General features: G+C 41.9%; 1 protein-coding gene across 1 annotated transcript in view; it reads right to left on the bottom strand.

The window, feature by feature from the left end:
* ttn.2 (titin, tandem duplicate 2) overlaps positions 1 to 23,430 on the bottom strand; it is a 266,459-nt gene that overhangs the window by 201,099 nt on the left and 41,930 nt on the right. The window contains exons 36-45 of the mRNA XM_030724391.1: positions 21,500 to 21,550; positions 3,840 to 4,118; positions 2,997 to 3,560; positions 2,483 to 2,764; positions 2,114 to 2,392; positions 1,743 to 2,024; positions 1,355 to 1,633; positions 794 to 1,081; positions 414 to 692; positions 31 to 312 (exon numbers count right to left, since the gene is read on the bottom strand). Of these exons, the coding sequence (XP_030580251.1) occupies positions 31 to 312; positions 414 to 692; positions 794 to 1,081; positions 1,355 to 1,633; positions 1,743 to 2,024; positions 2,114 to 2,392; positions 2,483 to 2,764; positions 2,997 to 3,560; positions 3,840 to 4,118; positions 21,500 to 21,550 (2,865 nt within the window). The remainder of the gene's footprint in view (positions 1 to 30; positions 313 to 413; positions 693 to 793; positions 1,082 to 1,354; positions 1,634 to 1,742; positions 2,025 to 2,113; positions 2,393 to 2,482; positions 2,765 to 2,996; positions 3,561 to 3,839; positions 4,119 to 21,499; positions 21,551 to 23,430) is intronic.

The following is a 23,430-nucleotide window of genomic DNA, read 5'->3' as shown; positions in this document are numbered from 1 at the left end:
GAAGTACCATCTGTAAAACATTAAACCAACCTTTGACTGTAACTGTACTGGTGCAGCGGTCACTTCCAGCCTCACTTGATGCCACGCAGACATAATCGCCACTGTCCTCTACTGTGCAATTAACTATTTCTAGAATTGCCACTAAGTCAATCAAGGTAATTGTGTATTTAGTACTGGTACTGATCTCCATTTCATCTTTAAACCATTTGAAACTGATGACAGGGCTGCCATTCACTTTGCACTCCAGCCTGTGAGAGTCACCACTGGTGATGAGCTTGGTTGCTTCAAGTTTCCTCACAAACGTGGGAGGTTCTGAGAGAAGAGGTTAATATTCAGTATGAGACAGAAGACATAGGGTTAGTATCATATCAATGTCAAGTTTATGAAGCTCCACAAGATACTGAAGACTGCACCTTTCACAAAGAGGACTGCTGTGCAATCTGCCTTCCCAGCATCATTGGATACTTGGCATGTGTATTTAGAGGAGTCAGTGGGCTTCACAGAGTGAAGCTCCAAAGAGCTTGAAGAGGCATCTTTCTTTATGAAATAAGTGCCCCCTGTTATAATCTCCTTTTCTTCCCTGAACCACTTCACAGTTAAAGGACCAGTTCCAGTGAAGGCTGCTCTGAAGGAAACCGTAGTTCCTGGTATAACATCTTGGTTGTCTGGTTTCACTGTGAATGCCGGGGGCTCTGGAGGCCAATAAAACAAATTTGCATTTCATATTAGTATGAAACCATTCAAAGATTATACACAAAAAATAAATGCACAAGATAAGCCAATTATTCATGACCTCTGACATAGAGCGTGCCACTGGTTTCTTTAAATCCAGCCGAATTAGTTGCTCTGCATTTGTAAACACCAGAATCAGCCTTTTCCAGACACGTGATTCTCAATATAGCAGAACTCTCTTTAAATTCAGGCTGGAATCTGGCTCCAGAAACAACTTCCTGGTCATCTTTGAACCAAGTTATCGTCATGGGTTGTGACCCAGACACCTTGCAATCCATAAAGACATCATTACCAATGTTACCATCAACTCTTTTCAGTGACTTGGTGAAAGCTGGAGGCATTGTCCGATCTGGACGTTAAAGGAAAAAAAAAAATCATTAATACACTTTCACACTGTTTTTGAAAAGAACCATTTAACAAAATCCAAAAGCAAATCACACATTTTAGGGCTGTGGCATAATGCATTTCTCAAAATGAATAAATATGTTTTCCATGTAAATATAAACATTTAAAACTACAGTTTTTAAAAGTAAAAGGGTGTTAATAACCAAGCCTTGATGTATTTTAATTACTATTCAAACAGCAAAAGCATTTTCAGAAGTACCAGAAACTAGTGGCTAACCTAAGACAGTGACTGAGCATGTGCACTGGTCATTCCCAACTTTATTTGAGACTTCCATTTTATACTCGCAAGTATCTCCTTTTTCTGCTGCAAGAATTTTCAGGGTGGCAATATTATCCTTCAGAGTAATCTTATATTTACGGCCACTGATCATCTCCTTTCCATCTTTAAACCACTTCACTCTGAGATCTGGGCTTCCAGAGATTGTACATTCCAATGCAGCTGAATCCCCTGCTGTCACACTAATGGACTCTGCAGGTTCTACAATCCTGGCAGGTTCTGTGATAAGACAATTTTTAAGACAAAGAGTTTAGGCATAAAAAGCTACAGAGTCAACTGGGGTGTTAAAATACGTAAAGGCATCTCTGCATTAAACATGCCATCTGACCTTGCACTGTCAAGGTGGCTTCACACTTTTGTTGCCCAGCCTCATTCTCTGCTTGGCATGAATACTTTCCACCATGGCTGATGGCAACGGTTGTTATCAACAAACTAGCAACATTGTTCTCAAACAGCATCTTGATATTTGGATCGTCATCTCTTAGTATCTCAGAGTCTTTCATCCATTTAACAGTTATAGGAGTTGAACCCTTAATCATTCCTTGTAGCTTTACTGTGTTTCCCAGCACCGCTGTAACACTCTCAACCCTCTTTGAGAAAGTTGGTGGATCTACAAAAACACGTTAAACAAGTTAAAAATTGACTACTGAGCACAAGATTCAATCTAATTCAACAACTGTCGTGATGGACTTTACTAACCTTTAAGTTTAGCCGTAGCCTTAGTGATGACTTTTCCCACATCATTTGATATGACACACTGATAATCTCCAATATCTGTAGTGTCAAAGGATTGGATCTCCAGCCTTGCTATTGAATCTTGGGACATCAATTTATATTTCTGATCACTGGCGATGGGTTTTTTATTTTTTAACCAGGTAATTTCAAAAGGAGCTGTTCCTGTGATTTTGCAGTCCAGCTGAGCTACTGCACCCTTCACTGCCTCTACTGTCTGCAGCTCTTTTGTAATGCATGGTGGTTCTACATATCATAGGCAAAGTAAATGCAGTTAATACCAAAGATTTTTTTTTTCTCACCTGAAGTGAATGTAAAATAAATTCTTGGACAAACCTTTAACAGCTAAAAGAGTATTGCAGCTTTCACTGCCAGCATTATTTGACACCTCACAGGTGTATCTCCCACTGTCTGTGACCAGAGGGTTCATTATCTCCACAGTAGCAACTCCATTCTTGAAAGAGATTTTGTATTTGTCTCCATTACTCAGCTCTCTGTCATTCCAGAACCACTGGATATGAAGTTCAGGTGATCCTTTAACTGTGCACTGTAAGCGCGAAGCTATACCCTGTTTCCATGTAATCTTAGGTTCCATTTTCCTCACAAAGAGTGGGGGCTCTGAAAAAGTGTTTTGTTCAAAAATCACTAAGACTTTTAAGCATTGAGAAAAAAACAGAAAAATAATATTACCAAGACACAAGAGTGTGAAAAAGAAATGCAGTAAAGGCATAAGACAGCAGCGCAGTGTTAGTATTAGCTTGCAGCTGGCTAAAACCATTATCAGCATTGACTCATTTAAATGTATCTGTTTTCATCAAAGCTAATGGAAAGATCACCTTTACGATCTTACCTTGAACTGTTACCACAGCCTCACAGCAGGAGCTGCCAGCCTCATTCGCGGCTGTGCATACATATTTCCCAGAGTCCTTTACTTTGGACTTTGGTATCTCCAGAACAGCAACCTTGTCCTCAAAGGACAGTTTACACTCCATACTCTGGTGGACTTTTTTGCCATCCCTGGTCCAGGTGACAGTCACACCAGTGTCCTCATTCACATGGCACTCCAGCCTCAGCGGGTCATTAACAGCTGCAGATGCTGGCTCAATGATCTTAACAAAGCTGGGCTTGCCAATAACCTTGAGCTCTGTGGTAAAGGTAGCTGTGCCAACACTGTTGGATGCCTTGCACAGGTACGTTCCCTGATTGGTGAGTTCAAGACTTTTAATGTGAAGGGAATACTTGTTCTTTTCACATTTCATGACATAGTTCCCTTCAGAGGAAATGGCTATGCTGTCCTTGTGCCAGACAACTTCCATAGGTGAGGATCCAGTAAGTGAGCACTGGAACACAGCTTGTTTTCCCACATATAAAGTCATTGGGTCTGGTTTTGATACAAATACTGGTGGGTACATCTCTATGGAGAGCAGGCAAAGCATAAAAAAGTTCAACAGGTTTAAAAAGGGGGAAAAATACACCACCATTAAAAATAAACCTGTACAACTCAGTGATCAATATAATGTGAGAACATTTCATGATATATTGCCAAATATGACAACAGGTTAGGGTCATGAACTAAGCATCCCTTCCACAGTCCACCATGATGACTTAGGGTGTGTGTATATAATTCTCTCTCTCTCTCTCAGACACAGATATGTACAGAGATAATGTTAATAAGGTCCCGCTAGGATCTTACCAGTGACAATGAGCGAGGCAGTGCAGCTGTCTGTGCCATGCTGATTTGAAGCCTTGCAGGTGTACTCTCCACTGTCAGCTTTGATGGGGTTCACGAGCTCTAAAGAGGAACCACTGTGGCGACTGAGGATGCGATACTTTTCAGTCTGTCTGATTTCCGTGCCAGACTTGTACCATTTGAAGGTGACATCCGGCGCTTCTTCAATCTCACATTCAAACTTGGCGTGACTGCCGACATTTATCTCCAGAGGTGTGATTTTCTGCCTAAAGACAGGTGGCACTGTGGTACACACAGACAAAAAAGGCAAATGAAATTAGTAAAGAAATCTACTGCTACTCTTTGAGAAAAAACAAACAAACAAAAAACAGATTAAGAAGAGGAATGGTGGAATGTATAGCAATGGTGGATGGCAAGCCAAGAGTGACTGTGGAGAAAAAAAAATGCAGGAACATTAGCCCCATAGTTTTACAAGAAGCAGCCTGAAAGAAGATGTTATCAGTGTACATGATTTTCACGGGGCTATAGTTCAAATTAAAAAGGAGACAACAGAAGTTTGTGAACGATGAAGCTATCAGAAGCCTTCAAAGCATGCAGAGAAACATTGGAACATGACAAACCATGAATAAAACAAGGGGATCTGTTGCCGCTGACATGCCAACGTGAACATGGAGAGACCATGAAACTATCCTAATGGCAAACATTATAGCAAGAAGCTTATGCACTTCCAAACTACACTTACATTGTGTATGTGATGGTTTTGGTCTTTAGGCAAATACTAACCAAAATGATGTGGAACAAACAAAAAAGTGAGTTAGTATCATCCAGTGCCCTGCTAAGACCGCTCATGCCAAGCTATGAAATGGATATTGAAACCAAAGTGACAAATGCATAAAATTCATATGAGGACAAAGGTGTGGAATGATCCATTGATTGATTAGTTGCTGTCAGAGAAAATGGATTGGATGAATGAATGGATGATGAATAAATTTTTCCTGTTATCAAACCTCTTGAGACCACAGTGAGCCTTGACGATGTTGTTGTCTTGCCGACTTCATTCTCAGCCTCACAAACATATTCTCCTTGATGCCTCTCCTTGACAACTTTGTTGATAACCAATGTGTATGTGTCATGGTCTTTGGAACACTTGAACTCTTGGCCAGATTTCACCAATTGCCCATTGAAAAACCAGTTCACCTTTGTGACGTACCTAATGGTTGTGCTGAAGGTTACTGTACTTTCTTCTTCTATGGACATGTCTTTGAGATAATTAACAATTACAGGGTATTCTCTCTGTTCTGGCCTGGATACTGCGATCTCCTCTTTGAAAATCTCTTTGTGCTCCTGCTGGATGCTGACATCACATACCTTTTCAGTAGATATGGTAGTGGAAGGCAGTACAGTGGTAATGTGAGCCACTCCTACATCTTTTTCTTGACTTTTAATGGTTGCTGACCTCATCTCCTGTCTTGAAACCTGCACTGACTGCACAAAAGCCATGTCAGCTTTTGTGGAAATTTTGATATGGGATGACTGTTCCATCTTTGCTGCCATGGATTCCTGCACTACAACCTGTTTTTCCAGTGTAGTATGTTCAACTGCCATTTTAGACTCAGTTTTAAGTGCTGCAGTCTGTGATTTAATAGCAGTAATATCCACTGCACTCTCTGCCATGCTCAGAGTCTCTACCATACATGACAATGCTTGCTTAGAGCGAGCTGAGGTGACCTGTGCCCTCTGAGGTTTGTCTAGTTGAATAGTACCTGGCTGTTCTGAAGTAAGAGCATGGGATTCCTGATACACTATGGAGTGAAAAGCTGCCTGAACTTCAGTCCTGAGATCAGCTGTCTGAGGGTATTCACCCTCAAACGCTAGAGTGATCTCCATAGGGGCATCTGTTGTTGTGATCAGGTATGTAAACATAGCCCGCTTAGGCTCTTTTTGAACCTTAACTTCCTGTACTTCTACAGCCTGTAGGTGACCTACAACTTCAGCTAGTAACACTGGCTGTTCGCGGGCCACAGCAGACTGAAGAGCGTCTCTGAGTTGACGCCGTATATTTGGACTGGAGGGTTTAGGGATCTGGATCACAAATGTCATCTCTTTGGGCAGAGCTGTGCTATGTTTAGATTCTGGAGCCATAAGCGAGAGTTTTCGCTGTGTGCTAACAGCAACTTTGGTACTCTCAGACTTGGTGATCTCTTGAGAGAGTTCACCTGTCAGCACTTGCTTCTCGTCCATCATTACTGACTGCCTGACTGACTGACCCTCTTGGATCTGAACAGCAAAGTCCTGTTCTGCTGCTTCTAGAAGGACACTACTCTCAGTGGAAATCTCCTTCTCCTCAATTTGGATTGGCTCAGTGGGCACTTTTGGCTCTATGGCTGTCTGGCATGTGAATCTGTCTATAGCTGTTAAAATATCTGTGTGACCCTCCTCCAAAGCCTGACTATCTGTTACACAAGTAACATGCATCACATTCCAGCAATCCTCCTTCTGTACCAAAGCTCGGTGGTGCTGGTAGCTAGTGGTAACTGGTGTTTCTTTTGGCAGCTGTACGGGCTGGTAGGAGAGTTGGAGGATGCTTTGTGGCTTGGGCTCAGTTTGAAGCTTAGATTGAACTCCAGTTATGGACAAATCCAGCTCTGAGTGATAATCTGCTGTAAGCTCTCTTTTCTCTTCTGATAGGGCTGCATGGCTTCTTGACTTTTCTTGTTTCTGCATTGCCACCTGCTGGTCAGGCCTCTCAATTGTGAGAATACCCTCTTTGGGTAGTACAGCCACACATTGGGTTGACTGGAGATGCAGCAGCGTAGGAGCATCTTTCTGGGGCTGTATGGTCATAGTGTCTGACTTGAAGTCAAACGCTGATGTGTCCTCACAAACTACTGTCCTCTGCTCATCCTGACTAACAGCATGTAGCAAAGTGGGACTTTTTCTGGTCCCTGCCTGTTCTGGTGTTGGTTTTTCATACACAAATCTCTTCTCAGATGGAAGGAGGTCCTGGTCTGTTATAACCTGCAGGTGCAACAACTGCTTCCCTTCTATCTGGGTGTGAATGGACATGGCACTGTCTAGACTGGGAAGCAACTGGGTAGACTCAGCCTGCAGTGTTTGCTTCTCTTCAGCAGACAGAGCTACTTTCATCATTTTATCTTTACATGCATTGGCTACCTCCTCAGCAGGCCTCTGAATGGAGAGCTCTGACTCCTTGGAAAGAGTTTGTTTAGACTCGCTTACTGAAGCTGTAACGGGAGGATGATGCTCTTTCCTAATGGAAGACTTCACAGCAGATTCTGCTGTTGCTAATTCAGTTGTGTGACCCTCTGCAAGCACCTGCTTCTCTGTAGACTGGGCCGAGTATAAAATCTTAATACCTTCCTTAACCTTGTAACCCATTTCTTCTTGTGGTTTGGGGATATCCTGAGACTGCTCATTTAGGACTGACAGCTGTGTCTCCACTTGATGACCACTGACTAGATGTTTAGGTTCAGAAGTGGGCCTAACAGTAGCAGACTTTCTGTCAGCCAGTGGCTCTGTACTAACAGTAGAAAGTGGAGTGAGCTCCTCAACAACAGCTGACGTAAGTTCTGACTTTTTTTCACTGACTGCCTGAAGCACACTGAGCTCTGGGCTTTGAATGCGATCACAATGCTGCTCTGTAAGGTCCTGATTCTCTTCAACAGATGATGTAAATGCTGCCATGTGAAGCTGCTTTGCAGGGACAGCTGACACTTGGAGTGGGTGAGTTGGAACCACAGACACCCGCTCCTCTATCTCATGTGTCTGAAGTACTGCTGCCTGGTGGGTCAGTCTCTCGCGATGAACAGTGGCAGCAGAGATATCTACTTCTCTAAGGGAGCTCACTTGCTCACTGGGAATGATCTGCCGATCTTCAGTGCCGATGGTGTAAACCATCTGATCTGACCTAGCTTTGTCCTGACCTGGGAGGCTGACCTGGTACAAGCGTGACTCTGTTGCTTGTTCCGTCACTAAAACCTTGTAGCCTTTCTTCTCAACCACTGTCATTTGTTCCTGTTTGTATGAAGTAGCCACTGGTTCTCTGAACACAACAAGCTCTGCACTACAAGTTGCCTCACCAAATTGGTTGGAGGCTTTACATGTGTATAAGCCACTGTCTTCTTGCTTGACATTCTTAATAGTGATGAAGCCAGATCCATCTGGGTTGTTTACAATCATACAGTTTCTACTGGGCTGGATCTGGAAAGCTCCCTTGAACCATTTTACATCAGGGATCGGATCACCGCTGACTTTGTAATTAAAAGAAATCTCTGTTCCTTCTGAGCACCTCACAGGCTGTATCTGAACTGTGAAAGTCGCAGGTTGTCCTGTGACCATAAACATCTTCTCAACCCATTTTTCTGCCTGACTGACATCAGGCTTTTTTACTTCTAGGTATGTGGTGCATGTTGTCTGGCCAAATCTGTTAGTGGCAGTGCATGAGTACTTGCCCTCATACTCAGATGTGACCTGGGTGATTACCAATGTGTACTCCTCCTTCTCCTCTATCAGCTTGTATACAGAAGAGCTCTTTATAACCTTTCCATTGTGAGACCATTGAACAGTTGGCTTTGGAAAGCCGGACACTTTGACTGTAAACGTGGCAGTTTCCCCTGTGTTTACAGCTGCTGTAGAGAGCTGGCTAAGGAAAACAGGCTTTTCTTTTTTCTTCTCTGAAGTGGAAGAGTAAATTTTGGACTCTGGCTTGAGTTCAAGTGTTTTAGTTTTTTGTGGTAACTGGACACCAGTGTAGTAGGTTTCCTCTTGTTCTTCCACAGTGGTGATGGTGGTGCTACAACGCTCTGTCGGGAAATATTGAGCAAGACTGATGATAATATCCAAAGACAACAGCTATGGTGTTAACACTTCATCATAAAAGCAAATATTAGGACTGTCCTTAACTAAAAAAACAACTCAATAAATAGGATTTTTGTAGTCCGTTCAAATCAATCAATTTAGTGCTTTGAAAAAAGAAAAGGAAACATGTTTATATGCAAATACCAATAATGAACAATCTTTTAATCTCTTGATTTAAAAAAAATCCAAATTTCCCATTCGCTGACCAAGTGATTATTAGGACAGCTTATGTGACAAAAATACAATATACACAGTAAATGTAAATTCCTCAAGACAATTACCTGAACATAGATGACATTCAAAAGTTTAAGACAATTCTCTTCTGTTTTTAACTTTTCACCCATTTGTAGTGCTTAAATTTTTTAGACCACCACCAATGTAAAATGTATGCCACAGCAGCTCAACAGTGCTAGTAGTCACCAAAATAAGTTTTAGGTTTCTGTAATGGTTAATCCAGTGTTTTTCAACATTTTTTGAGCCAAGGTACATCACGAGGCACACCACCAGCCAAAAATGTTAAAAAATGATACTCTGTAGCCTGTATTAACAACATAGTCATTCTCATCAAAGTGTCTTGAATAGAAATCAAATAAACACAAAAAAGAACTTTATCATATAATATATATCTTCTTTCAAATTAAAAGTGCACTTAACATGTCCACTTCAAAAACACAGCTTGAACATAACAAATGCCACAACAATGTGGTCTTATAGTAGAAAACTTCAAAGTGTTTTGCAAACTCTAATTCTGTCCAAAAGCATTCTATTACCAGGAATACAGAAATATAGCGCTTATTCTGATAGAAGCAATAATATTTCTGAAAGCTCTCACTGTTCCACACTGAGAGATATGAAGAGTTGCATGTACAAAATGTCAATCTCAGAGTATTTTACTCTCTCAATGTGAAACCTGTGTCTGTTTGGATGAACACAGCTGATATCCTGGCAGGAATTGAAGACGGACACGAAGCTCTTCCTCATCAGCTCTCAGGCCTCTTTCCCACCAACAGGGTTCCGGAGCCTGTACCGTAATTAGAACCGTTAGGCGGGTTTTCCACCGCCGAAGCACTCGGTGCTCGGCCGAAAAACGGGTTCAATTCAATTCATATCACAGATAAAAGGACACAAAGTGCGTACTTGTCGTCTTGCTCTAATCGCTGTCTGTGTTTCCCTCTGTGCTGCACACAGATGCAAAGTGTACCTGATTCTAATGGAGATGCCAGAAAAATCGCGGCGAGTTGAGTCGACTCGCGGAGAGTCGTTCCGTATGGAAAAGTGGCTTCATTCCTACACTTTTACAGAGTATTATATGATTATGCTCCAGTCACTACTACAGCACAGACACTCGTGGCATATTAGGTGAAACTGGATAATTTCCCACTGCACACCTGACGATCTCCCACGGCACACTAGTGTGCCGCAGCACAGTGGTTGAAAAACACTGGGTTAATCCACCCGTATGCACAAGCCCTTTAATCAGAACAAAATTTTTAATGCTAAATTATATTATTAATTCTTTTCAAATTTTGAAGCAAAGCAGAAAAAAACATTATTATTTGTTAAGATGTCAAATTACAGTTATTTACACAAATTCCTGAGGAGAAAAGTGAGGTTTGGTGGTTGACTCAAATTTGGGAATAAATACATTACTTCAGTTCAGTGAATTCAGTAAGTTTTATCTTTAAACAAGTTTTTGGCAGATTTTTAAAATATGTCTTTTCATTTTTATGACAGCTTGTTATGCACTGTATATCATTATAGGTAGTTAATAAATAACTGTGACATTCTCATACACTGATGGCATACACTTTTATCAAGAATAACAGTATTTAATGTACTCATTTGTTTTCTTTCCTTCTGGAATGTTGCACAAAACGAGGTTACTGTTTGGTTTGGTTCCCACAATGAGAAATGGTCACTAAAATGTTCTACGTCACAGTTTTTAACAACTACAATTTCACCTTAATTTTTTTTTTATTTTCACAGTGATAAATTGTCCATCTGAAAGTTCAATATTATATATAGTCATGTTTATTGGTTAAAAAAAAAGCAAGCTTAGACTGCATCAAAAATTTTATTATATAAACTCTGAGACAAACCAAGATGACGGCTGTACATAAAAACCACAGATTTCAATCTCAAGATCAGGTTTTCGTATTCGTCTGGGTAAACATTCATACACCCCTAAAATTACACATATTTACAAGACATCCAAACTTATATATTGTTTTTTAAAGATTTTTCTTAGTATTTATTTTTAAAATCAGTTATCAAATTGCTCTTCTATGACATTTGAAAATGTTTCACGAAGTCACAAACATCATTCAGAACCAGCAAAAACGTAGAACCAAGCAAATCCAAAACAAAATCTGATAAATAAATAAGAACTAAATAACTTCAAGTTTCCAAAAAGATTTTTGATAAGCTCACTGCTCAAAAGGTTTTGTTTTGGCATTATTAGGGCTAGGACCAATTCACTGAACCATATCAACAATATGCATGAGAAGTAGTGTTATTTATTTATTTTTAGGTGGTAGATACATTTCATTGAAAATTCCTTAGAGCAAACAAGGAAAAACTAACTGAATGATGTTACTTATCTTTTTTTGTATTTGTGATGTTTGCTTCATACAAATCACTCTTTTTCCATGTTGTTGTTGCTAATAGCTGCAAAGTTACAATAGTTACTTTAACACCAGAATATTGCATGCGCTTTGTCAATGATTTGTAAATACTTTATGATAATTGATAATAAGTAAGGTTTTCTCAGCAGCTCACTTTCAAAGTGTTACAAGACAGTAAACGAAAACATAAACCCATGTTTTTTCAACAAAAATATAAACTTTCACTTTTCCATCACTGATGCACTAAAAGAAACATTTGCACACTATGTACCTACATGACAGCTGGCTATTTCCAAATCAGTTATGTGGGCCTTGGCTTTAGACACATTCAGCATCTATGACAGTTAACCTAATTACTGTTTGCCACAATGATTTTCCCACTGAGACGATTTTAAAGAATAAGTGTAAAAACATTCTCTTTTGAGAGAAAGGACGTGTTTTTTACATTCTTTTCAGTTCTATATAAAAAAAAATTCCCTCCATTCAACCTCTGGCCAATCTTATTGGTGAACTTGTAGAAGACCATGAAGGGGCAGCACCTGGTTTTTAGGTGGTGCAGCCTGTATTTCATGGGTCTACTCTGCCTGTAGTAGATAACAGGTACACCAAAGAAATCTGTCAGTGGTTAAAGGTATTGCCTTGACAAAATTAACAGGAATTACTGAAAAGTCCAGCCACATATACTACATACGACAAAAAATTTAAAAAATAAAACACGTACAAGGTCTCCTTTAATATAGGCTTCACAGGTTTTTCATGAAAACAATTTGTAGATGTTACTGATTCAGTCTTTTTTTCCAATTCCTATTCTTCTGTGAAAGCAAAATTTAGATGCAACAAAAAAAATATATATATAATTGTTGACCAGCCCCAGCACCTTCGCCTTTAAAACACCTTCAGCAGTGCTGTCGTTTCAATACAGCCAGCTGTGTTTTGGATTCTGCACTTATATTCACCAGCATCACTCTGGGTCACATTGGTAATAAGCAGATTGAAGTGTCCTGCAGTTTTCTCCTGGATTATACACCTGTTGTCTGTGATACGGTCTCCGTCTTTGTACCACTCAGCGGTGGGATTTGGCTTACCATTAACTAGACACTGGAGAATAACAGGCGTCCCTACTGCTGCTGTTACATTAGTCAGTGGTATGACACATTTAGGGGATGTCTCTGTCACCTGAAACTGGAAGCTACACATATCATTGGATTTACCTTTGAACTCTATCTTGTCATCTTTTGCTGGCTCAGCAAATACATCAAAGTTAATGCTCACATATTTCTGTCCCTGTTCACTTGTTTCATCATCAGTGTTGGCCACCAACCTGACTGCTCGCTGTGACTCCTCAGCCTCTTGCTCAAAATCAAACTCAAGCTCAATTTCTGACACCTGCTCACCATCATGTGACGTGTTGCCAACCATCAAGTCAAACTTCTGGGGCTGGACTTTGGCACTACCAAGGGACACAGCGGTCAGTTCCCTGCCCCTTGTCTTTCCTGAGAAAGCCTTAGCACTTAACACCACTAGGGAAGCCCTACACAGAGTCTCTCCAACAACATTAATAGCTCTGCAAGTATATACACCGCTATCTTGTGTTGTGACTTTACTAATCTTCAGGAAATGATTGTCACCATCAGAAGAATGGAAGTATTTTTTGTTACTGTGAGGAATTTTTCTGTCACCTTTAAACCAGGATATGATGGGAGATGGAATTCCCATAAGTGAACACTCAAACATGACAGTAGTGCCTTCTGGAGTTTCCATGTCACAGATTGGATTGATGAACCTCGGGGGCATCTCAGTGACCTCAAATGCTATTTTCAAGTCATCGTGCTCCTGGGTGACAAAGTCTACAGCACCTTCCTCATAAATACTCGGTAACACATCCAGAGATATGATCATACTCTTGTTGTCAGGTGTGTACTCAGGTATGGTGATGATCTTCACCTGTTTCTCAAATTCTTTGACTTCATTTTCATCCAGCTCTACTTCGAGCAGAATCTCTTGAGGAGACGGTGAACGAGAAGAGTCATCTTTCTCCACATCAAACTCCATCACATGCTGATGGGAGACAGCAGGTGGAGCAGGCATAAATGTCACTTCCCGTGATACGACTACCACTAAAGCAACACTTCTGGCTTCTCCAACATAGTTCACAGCCTCACAAATGTACTCCCCCTGATCGGCTTTAGTGACACTGTGAATTGCTAGTGAGATACGATCACCATCTCGCTCTATTGAAACTCTGCCGTCTGCCACCAGCTGGGTTTTGTTGCAGAACCACTTCACTTCGGGGGAAGGTAGGCCAAACACCTCAGCATAAAATGTTAATGAGTCATTCTCAATCACCTTTTTCTTAATAAGTGGTTTAAGGAAGGCTGGAGGGATTCCCTGCACTTTCTCCTGAAGGGGTGACAGCCCTAAAGACCCTTTGCCCTGGGAGAGGAATTGATTTTCATCCACATTCATTCCAGACAAAGTTGTTTCAATGCCCTCATCAGTAGGAGAAGTTAAGAACTGAATTGGTGAGAAAAACTCCTCGCTCGAGTCTCCTGTTGATGATTTCTTATATTCTGAAGAGGATAATGGATGTTCCTGAGGTGTCTTAAACCCACCGGGTGCATCAGAACTGGGAGTATGAAATAATATGGGAGACTTGGGAGTGTGAAAGGACTGTGCAATTGGATGTGAGACTTCGGTAGAGGAGCCTGGGGTGTAGAACCTCTCAGCCACCTCAGCTATGTCTTCACTCACAGTGCTGCCAATCTCTATGGACATCTCAGACTCTGGGGACAATGGTCTCCCCCAGTCTGACGGAGGACTGTAGTAGTCATACACTGAACCAAAAGTTACTTCCTCTTCCTCTATGGAGCCTGCTGCTGCTGCTGCTGCTGCTGCTGCTCCCCCAGCTTGAGCCGCCCTGTCCATACTAGCTCCTTTCTTTCCCTGGTCAGCAGCATCAACAGACAGACAAAGTGGTTTAGCTGTTACGGCTACTTTAGGCTTGACAATAAGTGTTTCATGTTCTGACTTCAAATGAAGCTCAATGCTCTCATCTTCACACTTAATTTGTGTATGAGGCTCCATTACATCACCAACCACTGTTTTCTCTGATACTTCTGTCCTGTCATCCTGGAATTCTAGCATGCTACTAAAAACACCGCTATCCACGGAGGGTTCTGCAAATGAAATCAGCTTCTCCTGATGATCTTTGTGCTTGTAGGGCTCCTGGATTGAAATCAGCTCACCAGAAAGTTCACCCTCCTCACTCACATGCTCTAACACAGGCATTAAATCCAAATCCTCTTCTAATCCTTTCACCTTATGTTTCACATGTTTTTCTTCTTCTGCTAAAACCTCTGCAGCGCTAGTATCCTCAGAATAATTGTTCATACTAGTGACCTCAGCCTCGTTTTGCACAGAGGAAGACTTTGCAACTGCACTTTGGCTCGTTGATTTGAGAGATTCAGAAATTTGTTGAGGCTTAATAGTTTTTTCAGGTTGAGCTGAATGTCTGGCAGGCCATTTTACTGCAGGGACTTCCTCAGACTGGAAAGCAAAAAAGCTGCTAGTTCTGTCAAATGTATGCACAGTTTGCCACCGTGCTGTCTCCAGTTCATCTCCCTCAGTGTGTTGAGGGAGTAGGCCAGGTTTCTGTGACTCTGGTCTCACCAGCTCTAGAGACTCCTGTCTTTCCTCAGTAAACTCTTTCACTGCACTGTGCACTGCTGAAAGGACTTCCTCCCTGACGTCAGTGGCCTGGGAGGTCTCAAAAGACACAGGTTTGCTAGGTGCTACAGGGGCTTGAGAGGCTTTGCAAGAATCTTGATGTACTGTTGTCGCTGAAGGAAACTGATCACCAATCTCTGCATGCACAGTGTCAGGTTCATGAGGAATTACTTGTTCCTGCTGGTCAAGAGAAATTGCCACAGATGGTATAAACCCCTCAGGAAACTGAATTTTCTCTCTTTCCACTTCAGGAGAAGTGCCTGCCATCAGTCTAACTGGTGATGAGGACTCGAAAGCCTGTTTAATCTGAGATACTTTAATTCCAGCAGCAGAACCTTGCAGACCACAGCCAGATAAAAGCTGAGGCTCTCCATAGAGACCAGGTCTGGACATATGGTCTTTGAGAGGCACGTCCGTTGAAGCTTGTGAACTCAGAGGTTTATCTTTTGTTTGCACAATACTGTCCTCAGTATGACTGCTGACAGCTTTGTGGACCATGTCATGTTTCTTGAAATCCTCAGTTAAGCCAGGGGGAGACTTCCCCAATGGGGTGAAAACAACATCCTCTGAAAACTGCACAGGTTTTTCAATGTGATAAGACACTTTAGAGATGCTGGTAGCCTCTCCCAGCTTATTTCTAGCAACACATTTGTACACTCCAGCATCAGGGTATCTAAAATTGCTGATATACAGCATGTACAGTTTATCATCTACCTCAACTCTATATTTTCCAACACTGGCTTCAAGGCAAATATGGTTATGATACCATGTAACTTCTGGAGCAGGTTCACCAGTTATAACACACTTCAAGACAGCAGTGTTGCCCTCAGAACAGGTCGTGTTCTCTAATCCGGTGACCACACGGGGAGCTTCACCAACCACATCAAAGGAGAAAGTAAATTTGTGTCTGACACTTTGAGATCCTTCTTCATCGCTTGGTACCGCTGAGGTTCTCTCTGTAAAAACCTGAGGTTTGTGCACAGTCATTTCCTCACTCATCTCAGGTATGGGAGTGGCGGCTGTAATTCGGATTTCTACAGGTGAGGTGCGGAAAGATTCATCTGACCTGTGGTGTTTAAGGATCACCGTCTGAGGCACCTGTAATGTTGCCTTTCCTGCATCATTGTAGGTCTGAAGCTCCTCCTCAACCAGACTCTCCCGTTTTTGTTCCTCAGTCTTTAGCTCCTGTGTTTTTACCACTTTCTGTGTGACTCCTGACACTTTTGACACCTTTTTGTCAGAGATTTGAAGAGTAGCACTGCAGGTGGATTTGCCATGTTTATTTGTTATGATGCAGTCATAAGTGCCCTCATGATCTGTTGTTGGATAGAATACGGTGAGCTTTGAGCTGTTAGATTTCTTCATGATATCATAATCAGGATTATGGTCCAGTAGGTGTCCATCTTTGAACCAAGTGACTGTAGGTGGAGGGTCACCTTGGAACTGGCAGACAAACTCAGACATCTCACCAATTTTCACATTAAGTGAAGATATTTCTTTAAAAAATACTGGACTTGGATCTTTAATTTTTGACTCCACTTGCACTCTTCTCTCCTCCTTTACAGAACCTATTTCAGAGCTTTCAGTGCTCATCTCCTTACCCTGTTGAGTTCTTAAATCTCTCAGATCTCCACATTTTTCATCTCTCCGCATATCTGTAAAATCCTTCTGTTGTTTCCATTCACTGCTCTCTCTTATACTTCCCATCTCTTCTTCCACTCCTCTCTTTTCTCTTACCTCCAACTGGACGTGTTCGCTGATGGACTTATCAACATTCATAGTATAATTGTCCCTTCTCAGCTTCATCACTTCCTCTCTTTCTGCATCGTCCTGTGGACTGACGGATGGAGAGCCTTTACTCCTGACTGGTGAACGGTCATTGAAAGGTTTATGAGGGCTTTTGTAAGAGGCAGAGGTAAGTTCATATCCCTCGTGACGAAGACTAGTCAGTTGAGTTGGAGAGCATCCCTGATCTTGCGAAGCCTGAGAGCCCATTTGATCTCTTACAGGAGCATTAGGCACATGGTGTAGCAAACTAGCATCTGCAGGTGGGTGCCTTGTTATGGAAGACTCAAGAGAAGGTGACGGCTCACACGCCGCAATGTGCTGAAGATCCGAAGGTTTTTTTGTTGAAAATAAATGTGGAGGTGGAGGTCCACTGGGGTGAGATTCACGAGAAATGCTACTATGATGGGGTTCACTATCAGATGGGGGAAGATGGGGTTCAAATGTCCAGATGGGGCCTGGTTGTTTGGATTGACTGTCCAGTGCCCACTCAGACTCGAGCTCAGCTACATCCTCTTGTTCAACAACATCTTGTTGCCATTTTAGTACCCGCTGAGCCAGTGCCTCTTCTTCACTTACAAAGTACTCACTATCCATCTGCAGCCTTGTCTCACGGCCCTCTGTTGGCCACGGCAGACTCTCACCCTCCTGATCTTGGAAACCGGCAGGAGACGAGTGAACCAAAACAAACTTCTCTTTGTCTGTGCTTACCTCTGTGACATTTTTTCCAACCTCAGTGGTCATCCCTGCCTGGGAAGTTGAGTAACCTTGTGATTTTGCAGTCTGGTCTTGTTCAATCAAAACATCCTGTTGCCACTTCCTTATTCGCTGAGTCAAAGCCTCCTGTCCACTAATGAACTTTTCACTCTCACTCGTCAGCTCTGAGATGTTTTCCCTTGACAGCCGGAGCTCCTGCTCTGGTCTTGTCTTCTCAAACAACATCTTCTCTGCTTTAGCTTTTGTTTTAGGTGAGGACTCAAATTCAGCTTCTGCTGCTTTAGTTTTTAATCTGGGTGATTTTTGTGTCTCAGGTTCCACTTCTCCTGATCTGGTTTTCATTTTGGCTTTGAGAAATGGGGAAGATGTTTCAAGCTGCTCTTCTATACCTTTGACTTTAGGTGACATAGACATTGGCCCAGGAGCATGGTCTATGGTTAGTTTTTTCTCCATAACCCCCTGTTGGGTGCAAATGCGCTCTTCAGTCTCCACGTACTGTGTGTCTGCTGGCAGTGGCAGATCAGTTTCAGGGTGAAATATCTCCTCCTCTGACATTCTCATGCCATCCTGCCATTTCCTGATCTTCAAAGCAAGGAGTTTCTCTTTGCATTCAGTTTGTCCACTTTCCAGCTCATACTGAGCCCTAAACTCCTCACATGGCTCAACCTGTTCTGTTGCTTTACTGTCTGACGTTACTTTTTCACTAAGAAATCTATCCGACCCTCTGAATCTGTTCTCTGGCCTTTCTTTTGTTCTTGGCGACAGCTCCCCTTGTGCTGCTTTAGCTTTTATTCTGGGGGATTTTTGTATCGGCATGAATGGTTCATCTTCTTTTTCTTCTGGCCTGATTTTCACTGTGGAAGGTTTTGTAAGCATAGAGGCAGACCTTTCTTTTTCTCTGCTTCTTGCCTTTATTGTAGATGATGTGGGTGTTGATGCAGTTGCTCCCTCTGGATCATCTGCCTTCGACTGTTTTTTGGGTGATTCATGAAAAGAGGGTATGACCTCAGTTTCCACAGTTGTTTTTTTCTCCTGCTGGCTATAAATGTGTGTTATGGGCTCCATGTAATTTGTCTCAGAGAGGATGGGCAGATCAGTTTCAGGGTGAAATGTCTCCTCTTCTGACATCCTACTCCCTTGTTGCCATTTCCTGATCCTCAGGGCGAGGAGTTTCTCTTCACACTCTATTCGTTCAGCTTCCAGGCTCTTCTCATAATGAGCCCTCAAAGACACCCCTGCAAACTCTTCTTCACATGGCCCAGCTGCTTCTGTTGGTGAGTCTTCTCTAAGGAATTTCTCTCTAGTAGATGTGACTGGTTTTGGTCTGGTCGAATGGATGAGTGATATCGCCTCTTGAGAAGGCACACTTCTAACAGGTTCCATGTTTTCAGTGTACATTGCAGTTTCTGGGTAAGGTGCTCCCTCAGAGAACGGGGTTTCAAGGTGACATGCATTGAGTTTGTCCTTTGTAACCTCCACCTTATGGTCATCAGCCACACTGTGAACCACATCTGTCTGTGTTTCAACAAAACTCTTAACTTTTTTATCCTCTAGTGTCTCTGAATGTTTGTCACTTGAGGTCTTTTCTGTCTCTGACACCAGAGTATCAACCAGCTCACCTCTCATGATCTGGATGGCCCTGGTTCTGGATTGAGGCTCGAATGAATGTCTAATACTAGGCCGGGTGGAATCCCCGCTGGAAGTTTTACCCTGAAACTCCCTGTTAGCCTCACCCAAATCAAAAGGTCGATTGAAATGCTGAACATCGGGTAGAGAGGCTGGCTTGACCCTAAGTCTCTCAACATAATCTGTATAGCTCAACTCACTGGTAACCGATTCTAACTCAAACTCAGAGGAAGACATAGTAGAGATAGAAAGCCTCTTTTTCTGTTTGACAGCTTTTTGGAGCGTGTTAAGTTTTGTTCTTACCTCATTGTGGAGGCTCTCAGTGTCACTGAACCTCTCACTGTACCTGTCACTGCACCTGTCACTAAACTTGTCACTGAACCTGGTGCCAGTGCGTCGGTCACAGTAGATATCACTGAATCTGTCGTTAAAGCGCTCAGACCTGTCAAACATTGGGGTAGGGGACAGGGCACGCTCAGAGGCTGTTTCCAAACATTTGGGTCCCTTTTCTGATTCTTTGTTTTTTGAATGGGAACCAGACCTGAAGTACACAGTACGTATAAGGGCATTCTTAGATCGTGATCTCCCTTGATGGACTTTAGACATCTTGTCAAAAGGAGATCCGACACATCTGAGGTCAACCCTAAACTTTCTCTCTTTCCTTTGCTCTGCCAAGGTATCAATGCTCTCAAGGGATTTGGCAGCGCGTCTAAAAAAGCCAAGGTAATTCGCGGACTGCTCTTCCCTCAGCGACACCAGAAGTGATGCTGTGGACTCTGCAGAACCCTCCGTGTTTATAGCCATTACCTTATAACTGCCCGAGTCCTTTTCTTTGATACTATCGATAACCAGACTGGTAGTGTGAATATGCATTCTGCTGTCAGTGCAGATCCTCCTTCTATGCTCTTTGGATATAGATCTGTTATTATGAAACCAGAGGATAGTAGGTGGAGGGCACGCAATCAATTTACATTTTAACTGTACTGGTTCCCCTTCTAAGACTGACTGAAACTTGAGTTTCTTTGTGAAAGATGGCTTAATGTTTTCTGTCCATGAGCTGATGGAGTCCTCAGTGATGGAGGAGGCTCCTCTAGGTTGTTGGGTGGCAGTGAGTTCTGTGCTGCAAGGCGTGGTGTCCTCTTTGCTTTCATGATAGAACAGCTCTGCAAACAGAAATGGAAAACTGTCAGACCAACACATCTGCCGGGGTAAAAACTGGAAAAAAGGATTTGAATGAATCATTAATGGAAATATTAAATGCATGCACGGAGTCACAATGCCATAAAAAAAATTCACTCACCATATTTGTTCGAATAAACGCAAGACTTGATTCTTTTTATTAGAAACCTGCAGGAAGTTTTGATCCTTCGGCTGTGGAAATTTCTTCAAAACATATTATTTTATTGTGATAAAAAAAGCATATTTCCAAGATGGACTGCTCGCATTTGCTTGTTTTAAGTCTTGAAACTTGCTTTATGCTAGAATATTCCTTACCTGACTTGCAGACAGAAGAATAAACGCCCTTTCTAATCCTTAAACTTAAACAGGGAATGAATGATGAATGAGAAGCAGAACTCTCCAAAACCGATGTTATATAAGCAAAAGAATTGGGTGAGAAGGCGTTTATTCGAACTAATATAGTTTTACTGGGGTTATTTAGAGAGCAAACCACAGGAATCACATCCAACTATCTGCAAGCCAGGCTAAGAAATATTTTGCAGAAGAAAGGTATCAGTTCCAGATGCAGTAATCCTCCATATCTTTTAAAGGGCATTTCACATCTGTAAACTTTGAAAGATACACCTGCACCCTTTCTCTGGAAAGACCAGAGGAACCTTCATGCCAAAGACATGTCAAAAACTGCTACAAGCAAGTTCTATAAATTCTCACCTGAGGGACATCACAAAGTCCAGGTAGAACATTAAAAAACTATTTAGAAAGAGTTTGCTATCAACATATATAAAGAAGTCATGCAACTGTGGAAGGTCAAACATCATTTAAAGAGACAGTTCAATGTAGAACATACCAACTCTGAAAGCAGGTTGTTGATGCAAGACAACTATGATCCAGTCAACACATAAAGCATGCACCCATGTAGCAGTTTTCACTCTGCTCTCCTTATCATCTACGTCACAGGCAATCACAGGTTGGATCAGAGTTAACAACTGATAGGCTGCTTTCAAATGAAAACTAAATCAAGAAATCTTGTCAGACTGTTGCTTTCCCACTCCATCTGCTTCTTATGAGTGGTCATAACTAATGCTGGTGATGTAATATGTGATGATTAGAAATCTCACATGATCTTACCTTTGACTTCCTGCTCAATTTTGGCTTCAATCTTCTCTCTCATGTGAGTCACTGTAAATAACAGATATGACATTTATTCACTTTTTGTAAGCACACTGATGCCAACGTGGACAGATGCAGACACATAATTCCTTCACATACAGTGTGCATTTGCTTAAAAAGAGTGACAGTTTTCTACCCCCTCAATGTCTTTTCTTAAGGAAATAAATTACTTGCAAGTTTAGGTTTATCAAGGCTAATCTATCAACTGAGGACATTTCAGCCATCATTGCTTGAAAAGTTTAATTTGATAAATCTAGAAAATTTAAAATATGTAAAATACATTTGTATTACTTTGTCTAATACAATTAAATACTTTTAACTACAGACAGTTGTGTCTTTCTTGACTGGACTCAAGCTCCACTACTTGGAACTGCATGCAGTGGTACCAAATACAGAGCAACAGCAACAGATCCAATTCCAAATTCTGATGAGCACCATAAGAGCAAGCTGAAATAAGAGGAACTCGAGTTAACCCTCCAAGGTCTAAATCATCATTAGTGATGACTGCAACCCTAGCTTTAACCCTAAACCTACAGTTGTGGTCAGAGGTTTACATACACTCATCAGGGGTATAACAGGCATGGCAATTTGGGTCTTTTAAGGATTTCTTTGAACTGTTCTTTTTCCAGGGTGGAATGATTGCACAGCACAATTATGACTTAACAAAAACAAGGATTGGATGCACAAGATTGAATTTATTTAGCATTTTCTCTAATCCATGCATGGTCAAAAGTATACATATATATACATACACTCTCTTAAATCTCTTAATAAGTTGTGGGGAAGGTTCTACAGTGTCTTTTAACTTGGTTTCTCTTTGCCAGTTTAAAAAGGCAACACATTTTGACAGCACTCATTGGACTTATCAATATCAATATCAATAAATAGAAAGTCCAAAGAAATCAGCAAAGATCTAAGGAGAACTAGAGATTTACACAAGTTGAGAAGGTCTCTTGGAGTCATTTCTAAACAACTGCAGATTCTAGGAAAATCTGTTTTAACAACTTTATGTAAGTACAAGTTTCTCGGATGTGTCACCACTTTGGAAAAAAAGTGGTTGGTTTGGAAGAAAACCCAAACTGTCACCTTCATATGAGAGGAAACTGGTTAGGATGTTCAGGAACAACCCCCAAACAACCAAGGCTCAAGCCTGCCATGAACTGGAAATTGCTGGAAAACCAGCATCACTGTAGACACGTAAAGTTTTACATTACCATGAACTGGTAATGTAAAAGTGGCGCTGTCACTTGGTGTTGGCTCTCACTGCGGTATTGTATCACTTCCTGTTCCTGTTTCGGAGCACAGTGTTTTGCTGTCTGTTAGCTGTTATATCTGTATAACTAGATTTATCTGGATAATAACATATTTTAGTGTAATCTTCACCTACTTTAAATAGCATACTCTTTGCTGAATCACCTGTATTCACATTACTCACTTTATTTGTTTTTAGAAATTCGCTAGCTTAGCTCAGCTAGTAGCTTAGCCCTTAGCCGACTCACTAGCAGCATGGCTTCTTCTCCTGTCTCTCCTGCACTTTCCTGCTCTGGGTGTCACATGTTTAGTTACTCCTCGGCCTCCTTTAGCAGTAACGGTACTTGTAATAAATGTAGTCTGTTTGTAGCTCTGGAGGCCAGGCTTTCTGAACTGGAGACTCGGCTCCGCACCCTGGAAAATCCTACATCTAGCCAGGCCCCTGTAGCGGGTGCGGACCATGGTAGCTTAGCCGCCGTTAGCTCCCCCCCAGCAGATCCCGAGCAGCAGGGAAAACAGGCCAGCTGGGTGACGGTGAGGAGGAAGCGTAGTCCTAAGCAGAAGCCCCGGGTACACCACCAACCTATTCACGTCTCTAACCGTTTTTCTCCACTCGGCGACACACCCGCCGAGGAACA

The sequence above is a fragment of the Archocentrus centrarchus genome, unplaced genomic scaffold (assembly GCF_007364275.1).
Source record: "Archocentrus centrarchus isolate MPI-CPG fArcCen1 unplaced genomic scaffold, fArcCen1 scaffold_36_ctg1, whole genome shotgun sequence".
NCBI lineage: Eukaryota > Metazoa > Chordata > Actinopteri > Cichliformes > Cichlidae > Archocentrus > Archocentrus centrarchus.
The sequence above is the reverse complement of the archived record's forward strand: the minus strand, read 5'-3'. Positions and strand labels throughout refer to the sequence as shown.